Here is a 16,763-nt window from a genome sequence, read left to right on the forward strand (position 1 = left end):
GGCTAGATTCACCTACCGAGCGCCCCTGAGGTCGCTCAGCTCTTTCGCCGTGATGTTCTGCCATTATGGGTTCAACGCGCTCCGCCTCGCATAGTGCTTTAGAAAGGGAAGCTGGTGCCACTAACCTGATGTGCTCGAAATTTTCTGTATAGAAATAAAAGCAATTAAATGCTTTCAGGCAGCCACTAATCAGTTGGCACATCATCTCGGAGGAATTTTAGTGTTAAGGTGTTTGGTGGTATAAGTGGTTGGTGGGTTTAGAAAAGTATTATCAGAGAATGCAAAGTACAAAACTGGAAGTTCTACTTGTACTGTAAATATTTCTTTAAGGAAAGCTTTCCGTATCTCCTAAAGAAGCAAATGGCACGATCCTAAAGAAATATTACTTTTTTTTGCATTACAGTACAGTATATATACTAAAATATGGTTTATCTATACACATAGTTTTAGCTTAACAGAAAAATATGGACTAAAAGAAATAATATGGGCAGATTCCATTCATCTTACACGTTTTGATTTTAGGCTGCCCCATTTTCTACTCTGGAGGTGAAGTTGGACAAACTGCCAAAAGACAGTAAGAAGACAGAAAAGTTTCCAGTGAAAACTATACAGTATATTGGAAATTTTACACATAAGTGTCCTCTATTTATTGTGTGTATTTTAGTTAATAATGACTTGCACTTAAATGTACGGGGAGCATATAATGAAAAGCAAGTGATCTCAATGTCCAGCAAGAACAGCACCCTCATGCAGACTCTTCGTTACTACATCAACAAAAACCTGGAGACTGAGATTGGACTACAAATGGTATAATTTGTTTTACATTATCATGTGTTAAGAACTGTTTTTAAAAAATTACATATAATATAATTTACATTACACATAAAGAAGCTTAAAAAAATCTTATCTGTGAAATACATAGGAAGAACCATTGCTTACATCTAAACATTTTAATTCTTTGGGAAGGATATGTGTTATTATTGATGAGGAGCATTTAAGTCAAACTGGGTATGTTAAGTGCACAGAATCACAGTTTTCACACAGTAAATAAAAAGTTATTATACATTTTTTTTTCTCAGTAAAAAATATTTTTATTTCTCTATATAATCCCATGCTACCCTAACCTTAGTGTTTTACAAGTGCTTGGTTACATCAAGGTAGAAAGATTTCTCAGTAGCCATGATTAGACTCCTTCCTTCACACTAAAACTTTGGGCTCTCAGAGTCATTATTTAATGGTCCAAACATGTGGAAATGACTTAGATTGACGTCATGACTGTATGGAGGATATAGAATTAACTCCCATTTCTGGTATTGTTCAAGTGGTGTCCCTGAATAATTGTGTATACAGTTCCAACAAAAACATGCGTCTCTTCAAGTTGCCGACAAGTCGATTTATAAGGATTAAGCATTCAACTTGCTGTATGCTTAAAATCATCAATGTACATCAGTGAATGATGTTCCTGGCTGAGGTGGCTAAAAGTGTACTGTACTGTAGTAGTTTCACCAATGTTTACTTAAAACTATTTCATTTTGCTCTAAGCTACCTTGGCCAGGAACATAATTCACTGATGTACAGCCTTCTTTAAAACGTTTGCACCATTTAAAAGTTTCACTGTGGCTAAACGTCTCATACAGTACCATACTGTGCTCGAAATCTTCTTTAAATGTCAGTTTCACTCCATCGTTAATGAGAAATTTAATCACAAGTCCTGGTTTGATATCAATACCCACATATTTTCTCTTTTGGTTGTTTACCTGTCTAATCTGTTTTGTTTGAGGATAGTTGAAAGATGATACAACCTCCAGCTCTGCAGTAGTTCCTGTAACCCCTTTTGTTGCCACCAGTAAATTTACACTCTCTCTTCCTTTGGCAAAGGTGAGACAACTCATAATATTAGTTTTAATTACTCTTTACATTTAACATCTCTAAGTTTTTTCTTTAACAAATGGCATCATTATTATAGTATCATGTTGTAGTAATCATAAAGGATTACTGTATGTGCTAATAATGTTTGTTTTACTCCTCAGGAAAAAGTAGAATTGCATTTAACCAGAGTAGAAAGGTAAATATTAGTGATATTTATTATAATTGTTATATTATTATTATAAATATTATAGTGGAAAAAAATAAATAGTTGTCTGTACAGATCATACACATCGCGTCTAAACTAGATTCACATTCACAACATCCTCATTAATGAAGTTAACTTATTCATTAATAAAGAATAATGTAATGTGTTAATAACAAGGACATATTGTCTTACTGATTCTTTCTTGGAAAATGCTTTTAACTTTTTATTACTCTATACCTATGACTTTCATTCTGTGTGTGTGCGTGCGTGTGCTTGTGTTTGTGTGTGTGTAGCTCTGGGGAGGACATGAAGGTGCGTCTGGATTTTGATATACCTGCAGAGGAAAAGGTGTTTCTGGTGAAGAGGAAAGAGGTGGTCTCTCGTGCGCTGCAGAAAATTCTTAACCTTCAGGTTCCATTGGATCCCACTCAGGTACTGTCAGGATGAACTAACCTAGGCGACCAGATGACTTAGCTTTAGCGATTAGCCCAATGTAGCGTGGATGGTGAACCCAAACGCGAAAGAAAGCGAGTAGGTAGGATAACCACACTTTTTAGTCTAAGGACTCTCACAAAAGGGGAGCAAGGGAAAAACACAAATTTAACCCGCGTCCTATAAACACACACTCAAGATCAGAAAGCGAAACCCAAATAAAGTGAGTACTCACGAATCGATGATGGACAACCAGAACCGACATGGGCTGAACTCAATGACTGAGCGCTGAATCATGGTTTGTTTACTCCTCTTATATATCCTGATTCGCGACCGCTTTACCTCCGGGTCCTAGTGCCGGTCGCCGATTGAGTGTGCATGACAGTACCCCCCTGTCCAGGACCGGCTCCTGACGGTCCTGGGGTGGAGGATACCCGACGACGGTAGTCCCGGATTAATTCGGGGTCGAGAATGAACCGGGCCGGGACCCCAGACCGTTCCTCGGGGCCGTAGCCTTACCAATCGACCAGGTACTGGGTGCCCCTGCCCCGAGGGCGTGAGTCGAGGATCCGGCGCACAGTGTAAGCGGGACCACCGTCGATGATCCGGGGAGGAGGAGCAGGGGGGGTGGGTGGATTCATTGGAGAGGTGGTGAAGTGTTTTAGTTGGGAGGTGTGAAAAACTGGGTGGATCCGGAGCGCCGCAGACAGCTGGAGCCAGTAGGTGACAGGGTTTATCCGGTGGGTGATGCGGTATGGGCCGATGAACCTGGGAGATAGTTTGCGGGATTCTGTATGCAGGTGCAGATTCCTTGTGGAGAGCCATACCTTGTCACCTACGTGGTACAATCGTCCCGGAGGGTGTCGGCGGCGATGCTGGGCGACGTAGGTGGTATTGGCACGTTGGATGGTGAGGTTGGCTTGGTTCCATAACCGCCGACACCTACGGACCAACTGTTGGGCCGATGGTACGTCAACCTCCGGTTCTTGATGGTCGAACATCGGAAACCATAACATACCTCAAATGGACTTAGGTTGGTGGCTGAAGAGACGTGGAGGTTGTGGGATAGCTCGGCCCATTTGAGGTAGCGGGCCCAGGAGCGCTGGTGATCCGAAACAAAACACCTCAGGTAGCGCTCCAGTTGTTGGTTGGCCCATTCCGTCTGACCATTAGTCTGGGGGTGATAACCGGAGGACAGACTGCAGGTGGAATTGATCAGACGGCAGAAGGCCTTCCAGAACCGGGCGGTGAACTGGGGCCCCCTGTCCGAGACGATGTCCTTGGGGAACCCATGCAGGCAGACTACGTGTTCCAAAATCAGCTCGGCGGTGTCTTTGGCTGATGGGAGTCCGGTGAGGGCCACCAGGTGTACGGCTTTGGGGAACCGGTCGATGATGGTTAGGATGGTGTTCTTTCCTTCGGAAACCGGCAGGCCCGTGATGAAATCTAAGGCGATGTGCGTCCAGGGCCGTCGCGGAACGGGCAGAGGCTGGACCTCCCTGGAGGTAGGCTGGTTGGAGTCCTTGGCCCTGGCGCACACCGGGCACACCTGAACGAACTCTTCAACGTCCCTCCTTATGGTGGGCCACCAGAACGCCCGTCTTACAAACTGTAGTGTGCGCCGAGTCCCTGGGTGTCCTGCGACGGGCGAGGAGTGGCCCCACTGGAGAACTTCGGGAACCAGACGCTGAGGAACAAAGAGTCGTCCAGGCGGCGCACCTGCCGGCCCAGTCTCCGCAGCCTGAGCCTGGCGAACCCTTGTCTCTATGTCCCAGTGGATGGGTGCGATGATCCGTGAGGTGGGGATGACAGGCACGGGGTCCGCCCGGGGCATCTCCTCTTCTTGTTGGCGGGAGAGGGCGTCGGCCTTGGTGTTCTTGGAGCCCGGGCGGTATGACAGATGGAAATTGAAGTGTTCAAAAAACAATGCCCACCGTGCCTGTCAGGGGTTAAGTAGTTTTAAATTCCGGATGTTGATGAGGTTCTGATGATCCGTCCAGACCATGAACGGCTCACTGGCGCCCTGGAGCCAGTGACGCCATTCCTCCAAGGCCCACTTTATGGCCAACAGCTCGCGGTCCCCTACCCCGTATCGCTGCTGAGTGGGGTCAAATTTCTTGGAGAAGAAGCCACAGGGGTGTAGCTTCTGGTCTGGACCTCGCTGAGAGAGAACAGCGCCAGCGCCCACATCTGACGCGTCCACCTCTACAACGAACGGTTGGTTGGCATCTGGGTGAAGAAGAATGGGTGCAGTGGTGAAGCGGTGACAGAGTTCTTGGAAGGCGGAGGTGGCTTCAGGAGTGAGATGGAAGGGACGAGAGGAGGGCCTGGTCAGACTGGTTAGTGGTGCTGCAACTGTACTGTAGCCCCGGATAAAGCGACGATAGAAGTTCGCAAACCCGAGAAACCGTTGAAGCTGTTTGAGCGTCCTGGGTAGGGGCCAATGACGGACAGCTTCCAGTTTCTGCGGATCCATGGCCACACCCTGGGACGAGATGACAAAACCCAGGAACGTGGTGGAGTGCTGGTGAAAAGCACACTTTTCCAACTTACAGTACAGTTGGTGAGCGAGCAATCTCTTAAGAACTGCCCGTACATGTTGGATATGTTCTTCGGTGGTGCGAGAGTAGATAAGGATGTCGTCTAAATATACAAACGCCCATCGGCCTAACATGTCTCTCAGGACATCGTTTATGAACTGTTGGAAGGCCGAGGGTGCATTGCATAGTCCAAAGGGGATGACCAGGCTCTCGTAATGTCCTGTGGGAGTGATGAAGGCCGTTTTCCACTCATCACCCTCTCTGATGCGCACCAAGTTGTAGGCGCTCCGGAGGTCCAACTTTGTGAACATGGTGGCACCAGAGAGGGCGTCCAGGGCTGAGTTGGTGAGCGGCAATGGATGTCGGTTTTTGATAGTGATTTTATTCAACCCCCGATAGTCGACACATGGACGAAGTTCTCCTCCTTTCTTCTTCACAAAGAAGAAGCCGGCGGCCGCTGGCGGCGAGGAGGGCCGGATGGTTCCATGGCGAAGGCCACTGGCGACGTACTCCTCCATCGCCTGTGTCTCAGCCGCCGACAGTGAGTACAGATGGCCACGGGGGGGAACAGAACCTGGCTGCAGCTCTATCGCCAGGCGATGGGGTGAAAGGTGAGTAGCTCTCCGTTTACAAAAGACTGCAGCCAGGTCACGGTAGGCAGAAGGAATGGCGTTGTTATCAGGGGCCTCGGACTCCGTGGAACACGTCCCAGCTGGGTCCCGTAGGCACAGCTCAGTGCAGGTCGGCCCCCACTGGAGGATTCTATTTTTAGTCCAGGAGAATAGAGGGTCGTGTTGTAGCAGCCAGGGGTATCCGAGAATGATGGAAGGTGAGGAAATGGAGGTGAGGTGGAATTGGATGGGTTTGTGGTGTTGATTGATAATGAGGGTGATGGTCTGAGTCTGGTGGGTGATGGGGGGCTGGATGACAGAGGTGGAGGTGATTTGCACTGGCTGGGATAACGCCTCAATCTTTACCCCCAGTTCTTTGGCATAAGTGGAGTCAATGAAGTTGCCGGCGGCACCGGAGTCGATGAACGCTGCACTTCTGACTCGTTTGTGGCCAAATTGGAGGATTACCTGAATAGTAAGACGAGAGGTGGTTGTGTTGGTTGTGCTGGAGATTTGGAGGGAGCCCGGTGAGTTTCTCCTCCGGCTCACCGGGGCTGCGCGTTTCCCGGACGAAGAGGGCAGATCGCCCGGTGGTGTGCCGCGGACCCACAGTAAGCACACAACCCCCTCTCGATACCGGCGTGCGCGTTCTGCTGTAGTCAGGGAGGCGCGTCCTAATTGCATGGGTTCCCCGGCTCCGGTGTCAACCACAGCAGGAGGTGGAGATCCGACAGGTCCAGTGGTGGCAGCGGTGAAAATGGTCGGTGGTGGAGGTGTAGGATGGTGAGGGGTAAAAGCAGGCGGCAGGGTCCTCGGGGCTGGCTTCGGACGAGAGAGAAGGCGCTGGTCGATGCGGAGGGCTAGCTGGATTAATCCCTCCAGCGTAGCTGGAAGCTCTCGTCCGGCAAGCTCATCCTTTATGCGTGACGCCAGCCCCTCGTAGTAGGATGTCCGGAGCGCCGCGTCTCCCCAAGATGTCTGCACGGCGAGGGTTCTGAATTCCGCGGTGTAGCGGCTCACGGACAATCCACCCTGCCGCAGGTGATAGAGCTTAGTGTCGATCTCCACCTCGCCTGCAGGGTGTTTGAAAGTGAGTCGAAGCTGGCGTGTAAATTCATTGTATGAATGGGCGGTGTCCGAGTCTGATTTAATCACTGCCGTGGCCCACTCAGCTGCCTGCCCAGTTAGCAACGAAACGAGAAGAGCAATGCGTAGCCGATCGGTGGAGTATTTGGTGGAATTAAACTCAAACACCAGATCGAGCGCTGTTAAGAACACACTACACTTCCCGTCCGTCCATTTCTCTGGTAATGCAAGAAAGACACCAGAAGAAGGGGGGGGGGCGGGGTGATGCGGAGTCGCGACCGCCGCGACGGGAGGCCGGCTCGCCGCGCCATCAACAGCCGCCCGGAGATCCGCGTTCTCCCGCCTGAGCTCCGCGACCTCGCGGCGCAAGGCCGCGACGTCTTGGACGCCCTGGCGCAGAGTAGCGACCTCCCCGGTTAGCTTATTGATTAGCTCGGCATGCTGGTCAACCACGTCGCAGAGATGCGCGTAATCCGCTGGGTTCACCGCTTTTGGCTCAGTCATTCTGTCAGGATGAACTAACCTAGGCGACCAGATGACTTAGCTTTAGCGATTAGCCCAATGTAGCGTGGATGGTGAACCCAAACGCGGAAGAAAGCGAGTAGGTAGGATAACCACGCTTTTTAGTCTAAGGACTCTCACAAAAGGGGAGCAAGGGAAAAACACAAATTTAACATGCGTCCTATAAACACACACTCAAGATCAGAAAGCGAAACCCAAATAAAGTGAGTACTCACGAATCGATGATGGACAACCAGAACCGACATGGGCTGAACTCAATGACTGAGCGCTGAATCGTGGTTTGTTTACTCCTCTTATACTTCCTGATTCGCGACCGCTTTACTTCCGGGTCCTAGTGCCGGTCGCTGATTGAGTGTGCATGACAGGTACAAGTCAAATACCCACCATGCCTTGCAAATGTATTAACCCCTTTACCATGAAATCTATTTAACCTATGTTACAATCAGTATCACCTAACAGGGGAACTTAATCTTACAACAGCTGCTTACTTAATTGGATTATATAAAACTAAATGTAATGTAATCACTAAAGTCTTACCTTGAGGCTATGTGTAGAGTTTGAGTCTAATTAACATCCCCAAATTGGCCATAGTGTGAGAGTGTGTTGTATACCCTGCAATGGATTAGCACTCCATCCATGCTGTACCCTGCCTTATGCCACAAACACCTTGGCTCCAGACCTCCCATGACCCTGTGTTGGATAAGCAGTATAAAGAATAAATGTGATGGAGATCTCTATTGTGCTGTTTTAAGAAATTATTTACTATATAAAGGTATATTGTTTGTGTGTGTGTGTGCTTGTATGGTTTACGTAGGCTGTGGTGTGTTCAGGAGGCGGCTCGAGGGCCATGACAGGGACATACGGCTCTCTGAAAGGACTGCAGAGCCTCGGCCTGTTGGATGTCATCACTTACATGACCTCTGTGTCTGGCTCCACGTGGTTGGTGGCTCCACCTGTTGCTGGATCTTATGTTGTCTATTAAGTGCAATAAAAAAAATAACCTAATGCTTCCTTAAGTATTTCCCTTTCTCTGTTTTAGGACCACTGCCAATCTCTACACTAACCCATTTTGGTCAAAGGAAAATCTGGATGAAGCGATAGGATCTGTTCAGAGGGAGTTGTCTAAGAGCCCAGCCAGTCTCTTTTCTCGTATGCAACTACATTATTATCGCTCTGAGCTGCAGAACAGAGAGAAAGAGGGCTACTCAGTCTCATTCATCGATACCTGGGGTCTCATTATAGAACAGCTTGTCTTTGGAAAGGTCTGCTTCCCTATTTGCATAGAAATTACACTGTTAGAAAAAACGTAATGAAATTAAGGAGTTAAAAAAAAATACTCCAGTGTTAAGATGTTAGAATGAGTGCATAAAAATAAGCCTGTGATTTATATTACAAAGCTTCACCTTTTATAACAGTCTAAATTGAAAAACAATAATACTGTTTCTTAAACAGTAATCTGTTTCTCAAACATCAGCTTACTGTTCAATGTTGCTTTCAAATTCCTTACAGATAGATTTAGGGATGAAGCTAAATGACCTAAATTAAAACACCAACTCAAACTTTAAAAAACACCATTGGCATACAGATACGATTGTAACTGAATATGTATGACATTTTCTAAGTAGTTGTCTAATCAAATTGTTCTTAAGACACCAACATAATATTTAAGTGCGTAAATGACACATTAAATCTGTCTTTCTGTACTAGGAGAAAGCTGTTACACATACATGGTATCATAACGTTCCCTGGAATGGAAGAAATTGAGATTTTCCTTATCATAACATGCGCTGTATTGTTCTTAATCACTTTATACACAACCCATAATCTTCATGCTATTTTACAAATGGAAAATACAAATGGAACAATTTTCTCTGGTTTATTTATTTACATTTTTTATAAAATATACATTTTTAATAATACCCAATAATATATGATATATAGATAAAACAATAAAAACATATAAAAAACAATAAAATTCCAATTTCTTCCATCCCAGGGATTAAAAACAGAAAACAATGTTAATTTTAGAATCTAGAATCCAATTTTTTTTTAATTTACACAAATTTAAGAAGAGGCCTGAAGCACTGCAGGTCTTCAGAAAGGCCACAGATTCATAAAGGTCTTAAAGTGGGAAGGGGTGCATTTTAGTTTCTCTGACAGTATAGGTGTAAACAGCTGAGACATGTTCACACCACACCTGGGGATTTGAATGGAGTCTGACTTTGTAAAGCACACACAGTATCACGAGGCCCTGATTATACAGCATAAATATTATTTAGTACAAAAACTCATATAAAACATTTATACAAATGTAAGACAATTTACACTCTAAAAAATCTAGCTTGGTCACTAGTGGGCAGAAGATGTGCTAAGTTTTTTTGACCCAAGTGCTGGGCTTTACCATTTAACCCAGGATTCTGGGTAACTGTAAATGTTAATGCGCTGGGTTAATAATTTGACCCAAACAATGGGTAAAAATAACACTCTCCAATACATTCCATTTGATTTAGTAGACAGAATACATTTTGTTGTCAAAAAAATTCCCAAAATGTAAACAACTTCACATAATGTAAATAGGTTGTCACATAATAAGAATGCAAATTACTCAATTTTGACAGACAGAATAATCCATTATAATCCTATATAATCCCAAAATGGCAATTTGTAAATGTAACATAAACACTCGGTAATCAGTGAAACAATAAAAGCAAGAGGCTCTTGTAAATCTTATTTAAAAAGGGTTTTTTTGTGTTTAATACAATGTAATACAAATAAAAACATTCTATTTATTTAGAAGTTTTCAGAACAAATCTTATAATGCCAACATGACATCAAACAGTCCGCATCTTACTATATTACAATATAAAACTATTTATTTTACCAATTTAAACTATAACTACTTTATTTACTGTTTACTTTAAAATTAAATTAAGAACAAAAACAATAAATCTTTTAACAATATTATAGATTTAATGTGTGCCAAAAATTTTACAGATAAGGACTCATGTCCATCAATCTGATATACAGTGTGCTAGAGAAACTCCCAGGTATACTATAACTGTATTAGAAGTTCTTTCCGAGATGAGGCTGCTTTGGGCGGGTACATGAGCACAGAGCTCCCGGGGATTGCATAGAGCTCAAGTCTCCAAAAACATTGAGGCAATTTTTTTTAATAGACGTAATCTTTAATAACCGATGGAGGTTTTGAGCTGTACACACCTGCATTCTCGCCTAAACAACTCTAAACTAAAACAACACATTGTGACATAATAACAGTAATACTTCAAACATTTTGCAGGCTGCTGTTTGGAGAAACCAGAGAATGAAGGAGAAACCAGTTGTGAGGATTTTTGATCATGTCTTTTTTTTTATCCTGTGGTTTTAAAATTTGACCACTATTGTTTTTGGCATGGAGGCATGGTGGCTTAGTGGTTACCACGGTTGCTCTGCACCTTCAGGTTCTGGGTTTAATTCCCGCCTCAGGTCTGTGTCCATGGAGTTTTAATGTTTTCCGCACACTTGGTGGGTTTTTCCGGTTTCCTTCCACAGTCCAAAGACATGTAGATTAGGCGAACTGACCAAATTGCCTGTAGTGTGTAGCTTCTTTTATGTTGTTTTACTGATGTTAAAATTCGAAAATTATCTGTTTCTAAATTAAACTCAAGTTAGCTTCCTGGTCTGACTATTGTGTGTTGTTAGCAACATGGGGAATGATACATCAGATGAGGATGCTAACAACATTGTTGTGATCTCACTCATATATATATATATATATATATATATATATATATATATATATATATATATATATATATAGAAACAAACAGATATACTGTCTGACCAGAAGAAGGTGGTCTCTGAGGGCCAGAACCCACTCCCAATCTACACAGCAGTGAACATAAAGAAGGGAATAAATGGCTCAACAGTCCCCGGTAAAGACTGCACATTAACCTTTATATTTCGACCTGCTATAATCTGAATGCTGGTGTCATATATTACACTTGGTCAAATGCGTTCAAAAATCAATTGTAGTAATTATTTTGACTTTCCTTTAACAAAAATTTATTTTGTTAATTTCAGAGTGGTGTGAGTTTACCCCATTTGAGGTGGGATTCTGCAAGTATGGAGCCTTTGTCCCTGTGGAAAATTTTGGGAGTGAGTTCTACCTCGGTCATGTGGTTAAGAAGCTGCCAGAAACACGCATTTCCTTCCTCTTGGGTCAGTGCAATGTTTGTGAGAGAAAGTTGCTCGTTTACATTCTCCAAATAAATCAATAAATAAATAAATAAATATATATAATATATATGAAGGCATATGGAGCAGTGTTTTCTCTACTAATCTGATGCACTTGTGGAGGACTTTTACTGGCGTGACACCATCCCACACAGGAGAAAAGGTAGACAAGATTGGTAAGTACATTTTCATATCAGTTTTCAAAGTTTGTTTAGTGCTTTTAAGAATGGGAATTGTCACATAAAAGCAGATTTTAAAATATATGTATAGAAATTAGAAAAATGTAAGGAAAAAAATTTGCATGATCAGTTTTTCCTGATGAGCACCAAGGTGACCATGACAAGGAAAAACTCTGAGATGACAATAGGAATGAACCTTGAGAGAAACCAGACTGAAAAAAGGAACCCATCCTCATTTGGATAAAACCAGACATTGCAATCATAAATCACTCCCTGCTATATGTGTGTCGCAAGCACGTCTTCAATCACCACAATCATTCCCAAGTAGACCACACAGGTCTATCAGCAGCAACAGCCAGAGGCCACCATGTGATGAGAACCAGCAGTGTTCACCATGTGAACCCTGACACATCTAACCTCTCAGATCAGTAAGAGTGGGAAAAGACAGCATCCAAACATACCAGCCTACAAAAAGACTGTATGTCCACGAGTCCTCTGGATCTTATACTTTACCTAACAGCAAACCTATTAACAAACAAAGTTTGGCTAAATACATGAATATGTTTTCAGCTTAGACTAAAACACTGAGGCTGTGGCTGAGTCTTGAACATTATTCCATAACTTTGTAGTTTTTTTTTTTTACAAAGAAAAAAAAAAACCCTGCTTTGCCCATGCTCTAGTTTTCATTACAAGGCTCCAAAAAACAGCCTGTACCTTTTGATAAACAAGAGATGTGAGCAAAACATAAAATACTATGATTCATGCTTAAATCATGCTTTAAAAGAAAGGAAGGAATCATGTAAAGAATTTTAGCAATTAAGACCTTAAAAGGATCCAAGAGGCATCTCAGTACTGTACTTATATCTATGAACATGATATTTTGAAAGTTCTTGTCTACTGTATGTGATATTTTGCTGCTTCACATTGGTTGAAGAGTTTTCCTTGTCTAAATTAATTTGCTTATTATCATTAATTCCAACTAAATGTCTACAAACTTTTGGGCAATATTAAGAATAATATCTAATTCTCCTTCTCTCCACAGGCATATATTATTCATGCAACTAGTTATATTTATGTTTTTAAAAGTTTTTTTCTATTTTGTTGCTGGCCAAACCTTTTATACGAACAAACATTTTTTTTACTACCTTTTTGTATAGTTGCACTTTTGAGTAACATGCAGTTTTCTTTGGCTGTTAGAGAAAGATGAAGGGTGTCCAGCACTAGATACATTACGGGTCGATTCAGTGGATTCAGCATTGAGCAACTTCCTAAATGGCCGCCCCCTTATCAGTAGTGTGTTCAACTTCCTTAGAGGATTTTTCCTACACAACTTGTACACCAAAAGCCCAAATTTCAACATCTCAAACGGTCAGACATTTTATTTGACTTTATTTTTATGTTCACTAATTTTAATATTTGTGCTAACAATATTTTTACAATATTCCACCAATATTTTTGTCATAATTTAAAGTCACTGAACATGCGTTTATAACCTTTTATAAATGTACAATCACTGACTACACTAATAGGATCATACACTCAACAAAAATATAAATGCAACACCTTTGTTTCTGCTCCGATTTTTCATGAGATGGACTTAAAGATCTAAAATTCATTCCAGATACACAATATTACCATTTCTCTCAAACATTGTTCACAAATCAGTCTAAATGTGTGATAGTGAGCACTTCTGCTTTGCTGAGATAATCCATCCCACCTCACAGGTGTGCCACATCAAGATGCTAATCTGACATCATGAGTAGTGCACAGGTGTACCTTATACTGCCCATAATAAAAGGCCACCCTGGAATGTGCAGTTTTTTGCTTTATTGGGGGTCTGGGGACTCAGAACCGGTCAGTATCTGGTGTGACCACCATTTGCCTCATGCAGTGCAACACATCTTTTTCGCATAGAGTTTATCAGATTGTCGATTGTGGCCTGTGGAATGTTGGTCCACTCCTCTTCAATGGCTGTGCAAAGTTGTTGGATATTAGTGGGAACTGGTACATGCTTTTGTATACGCCGGTCAAGCACATCCCAACAAGCTCAACGGGTGACATGTCCGGTGAGTATGCTGGCCATGCAAGAACTGGGACATTTTCAGCTTCCAAGAACTGTGTACAGATCCTTGCAACATGGGGCCGTGCAATATCTTGCTGAAACATGAGGTGATGTTTATGGATGTATGGCACAACAATGGGCCTCAGGATCTCATCACGGTATCTCTGTGCATTCAATCTGCCATCAATAAAATGTACCTGTGTTCTTCATCCATAACAGATGCCTGCCCATACCATAACCCCACCACCACCATGGGCCACTCGATCCACAACATTGACATCAGCAAAGCGCTCACCCACACGCTGTCTGCCATCTGCCCTGAACAATGTAAACCGAGATTCATCCTTGAAGAGAACACCTCTCCAACGTGCCAGATGCCATCGAATGTGAGCATTTGCCCACTCAAGTCTGTTACGGCGACGAGCTGGAGTCAGGTCGAGACCCCTTGCTCAAGGGCCCAACAGTGGCAACTTGGTGATTGTGGGGTTTGAACCTGGGATCTTCCGAACCGTAGTCCAATGCCTTAACCACTGAGCTACCCCTGGATGGCATCTTGATGTGGCACACCTGTGAGGTGGGATGGATTATCTCAGCAAAGCAGAAGTGCTCACTATCACACATTTAGACTGATTTGTGAACAATGTTTGAGAGAAATGGTAATATTGTGTATCTGGAATGAATTTTAGATCTTTAAGTCCATCTCATGAAAAATCGGAGCAGAAACAAAGGTGTTGCGTTTATATTTTTGTTGAGTGTAAATAAACCTGTTACCTCTTTAACAATTATTATGTGTCAGCAGGACCACATTTTAAGTGTAAGAGCTTTTGTTACTATTTGTGTCAGTTCTCAGAATAAAAAAAAAAATGCGATTTCACAAAGTTTGGCTGTTGAAACAGTGGTGTATTCTTAGCTCTACAGATCAGAGCAGAATGGCCAGAATGGTTTAAGCTGACAATAAAGCGGGTGTAACTCAAATAACCACTGCTTAGCAGTAAAGCATCTTAGAATGCAAAACACATCACTGTCTTGAGCAAGCTGGGTAATAACAGCTGAAGAAAAGATATCTGATACTACAATACCTCCCTGACCAATCACCTCTGACCTTGCTCATGACCAAAATGTCTGTCAAATGCCTAAATGTAAATGTAACAAAAGTATGTTTTGCTTTTTATTGCCATTTTCATTTTCATTGAATATTATATACAGACTCAAACCCTGATGCCTTTCCAAACAAACTGACTCCAATGGACTCAACTCTTAGCTTGGTGGATTCTGCATTTGCCATTAACATAGCTTTCCCTCCTGTGCTGCGACCCCAGAGATGTGCCGATATCATTCTGTCTTTCAGCTACTCCTGGGATGAGGACCCTTTACAGGTAACATAAAGAGCGGAGAAAATTTAAGGGTGGTATTTTATTATATTCTCTGTTTATTTATCATTATACAGTCATTCTAAAGTCATACTAGAATGCTTTTCTCATCTTCAACATTCGTTTTATATATATTTAATATATATATATATATATATATATATATATATATATATATATATATATATACACACACACTCAGGTTTTATGAAAATATTCTGATCTCACTCACCATTTTCAAGGAATGTTTAACGGTTAATGTTCTTGATATGTTTCTATTGTGTAAGGTCGTGAAGAAAACTCAGCAATACTGCATTGATCATCAGGTACCATTCCCAAAGATAGATTTCAGCAAGTATACATCTCAGCACAAAGAGGAAGTGTATGTGTTTATGGATGAGAAAAATCCTGATGCTCCCATAGTGCTCCACTTTCCGCTGGTCAATGTCTCATTTAAGGACTACAAAGCACCAGGTAACTGTACTTTATTTACTTGCATTTTGGATTTAGATCATTAAAGTTTTTTTGCGAATTTGCTTGTAAATTTACATCAAGTTAAGTAAAAATAGTGCACAAGAACTTTTTCAAATAATAAAAAAAAATGCCAGGTGTGGAATGCTACACAGCAAAATTTCCACTGTTGAATCAATACCACGAATGTAAGATTATCACTGTACAGTGTTTATGTAGGACCCAAATGAACTTTTAAGTCAGCACTGAGGATTTTATGATTCATGCATCTAGTAAGAATTCACTGCAGTTAACTTCTAAAATGAGCATTATCAATAACTAGAGTGTAGTTCCACTGCACTGAAAAAACAGCTTGAATGAATAAAAGAAGACTGACAACATTGAACGTGTGTGTGTGTGTGTGTGTGTGTGTGTGTGTGTGTGTGTATGCTTTTTCACACTGCAGGAGTAAAGAGAATAGGAAAGCAAGAGTTAAAAGAGGGAAATATTGATGTGAACACTAAGTACTCTCCATATGTAACCTCAAACCTCACCTATTCTTCAGAAGACTTCCAAAGACTGGTGGACCTCTCTCACTACAACATTGTCAACAACAAAAAAACCATTATAAATGCACTAAAGAAAGCTTTAAACAAAAAGGGGGCTTGTTAGCATGGTACAAATAACTGCAAAGTAAATGTGAATAAGTGGTGTATGAAACAAAGTTAAATTCAGCTACACCACAACACGGTTAAATTCTTTAATCTGATTTATATGTGTTAACTATAAACCAATTTATAATAATAAACTAGTTCTAATATGTTAGTTTATCTAGCTACAGCTTATTTACAGAGATATTCAGTGTCATGCAGCAACACCTCCGTATGTAATAAGTTATTCTATTATCTTCTTTGGGGAATTACATGTTCTTGTTCATATTTTGACGTATGTAGAGATGCGTACAACTTCTCTGCAATGCCTTTCTGGAATAAATTGGATCTGATTCGGCCATGTCTTGATTTGATATTGTTCGGTCAGTCAAATAGGTCAATGGATATCAGTTACATTGCACAGAGCTTTATTAGACGTGTTATTTGTGTGTTGCCTGTCTGCGAAGCATACTGTAAGTGACACATAAGGATTACATAGAGATGTCTTGAGTTGGTGATGGTGGTGGCATCCATTGTCTGTTGTCATCACGCTT

The 16,763-nt window shown here is 42.2% G+C and overlaps 1 protein-coding gene across 1 annotated transcript in view; it reads left to right on the forward strand.

Moving 5' to 3' along the window:
* Positions 1–16,231, forward strand: part of LOC128535718 (cytosolic phospholipase A2 zeta-like) — a 29,530-nt gene extending 13,299 nt beyond the window's left edge. Inside the window, exons 7-21 of the mRNA XM_053509765.1 lie at positions 523–574; positions 665–807; positions 1,786–1,878; positions 2,031–2,065; positions 2,368–2,511; positions 5,016–5,022; positions 8,080–8,204; positions 8,305–8,527; positions 11,083–11,197; positions 11,346–11,483; positions 11,576–11,674; positions 12,875–13,045; positions 14,946–15,115; positions 15,397–15,583; positions 16,026–16,231. Of these exons, the coding sequence (XP_053365740.1) occupies positions 523–574; positions 665–807; positions 1,786–1,878; positions 2,031–2,065; positions 2,368–2,511; positions 5,016–5,022; positions 8,080–8,204; positions 8,305–8,527; positions 11,083–11,197; positions 11,346–11,483; positions 11,576–11,674; positions 12,875–13,045; positions 14,946–15,115; positions 15,397–15,583; positions 16,026–16,231 (1,908 nt within the window). The remainder of the gene's footprint in view (positions 1–522; positions 575–664; positions 808–1,785; positions 1,879–2,030; positions 2,066–2,367; positions 2,512–5,015; positions 5,023–8,079; positions 8,205–8,304; positions 8,528–11,082; positions 11,198–11,345; positions 11,484–11,575; positions 11,675–12,874; positions 13,046–14,945; positions 15,116–15,396; positions 15,584–16,025) is intronic.
* Positions 16,232–16,763: the final 532 nt, after the last annotated feature.

Source organism: Clarias gariepinus, chromosome 13, assembly GCF_024256425.1.
Source record: "Clarias gariepinus isolate MV-2021 ecotype Netherlands chromosome 13, CGAR_prim_01v2, whole genome shotgun sequence".
Lineage (NCBI taxonomy): Eukaryota > Metazoa > Chordata > Actinopteri > Siluriformes > Clariidae > Clarias > Clarias gariepinus.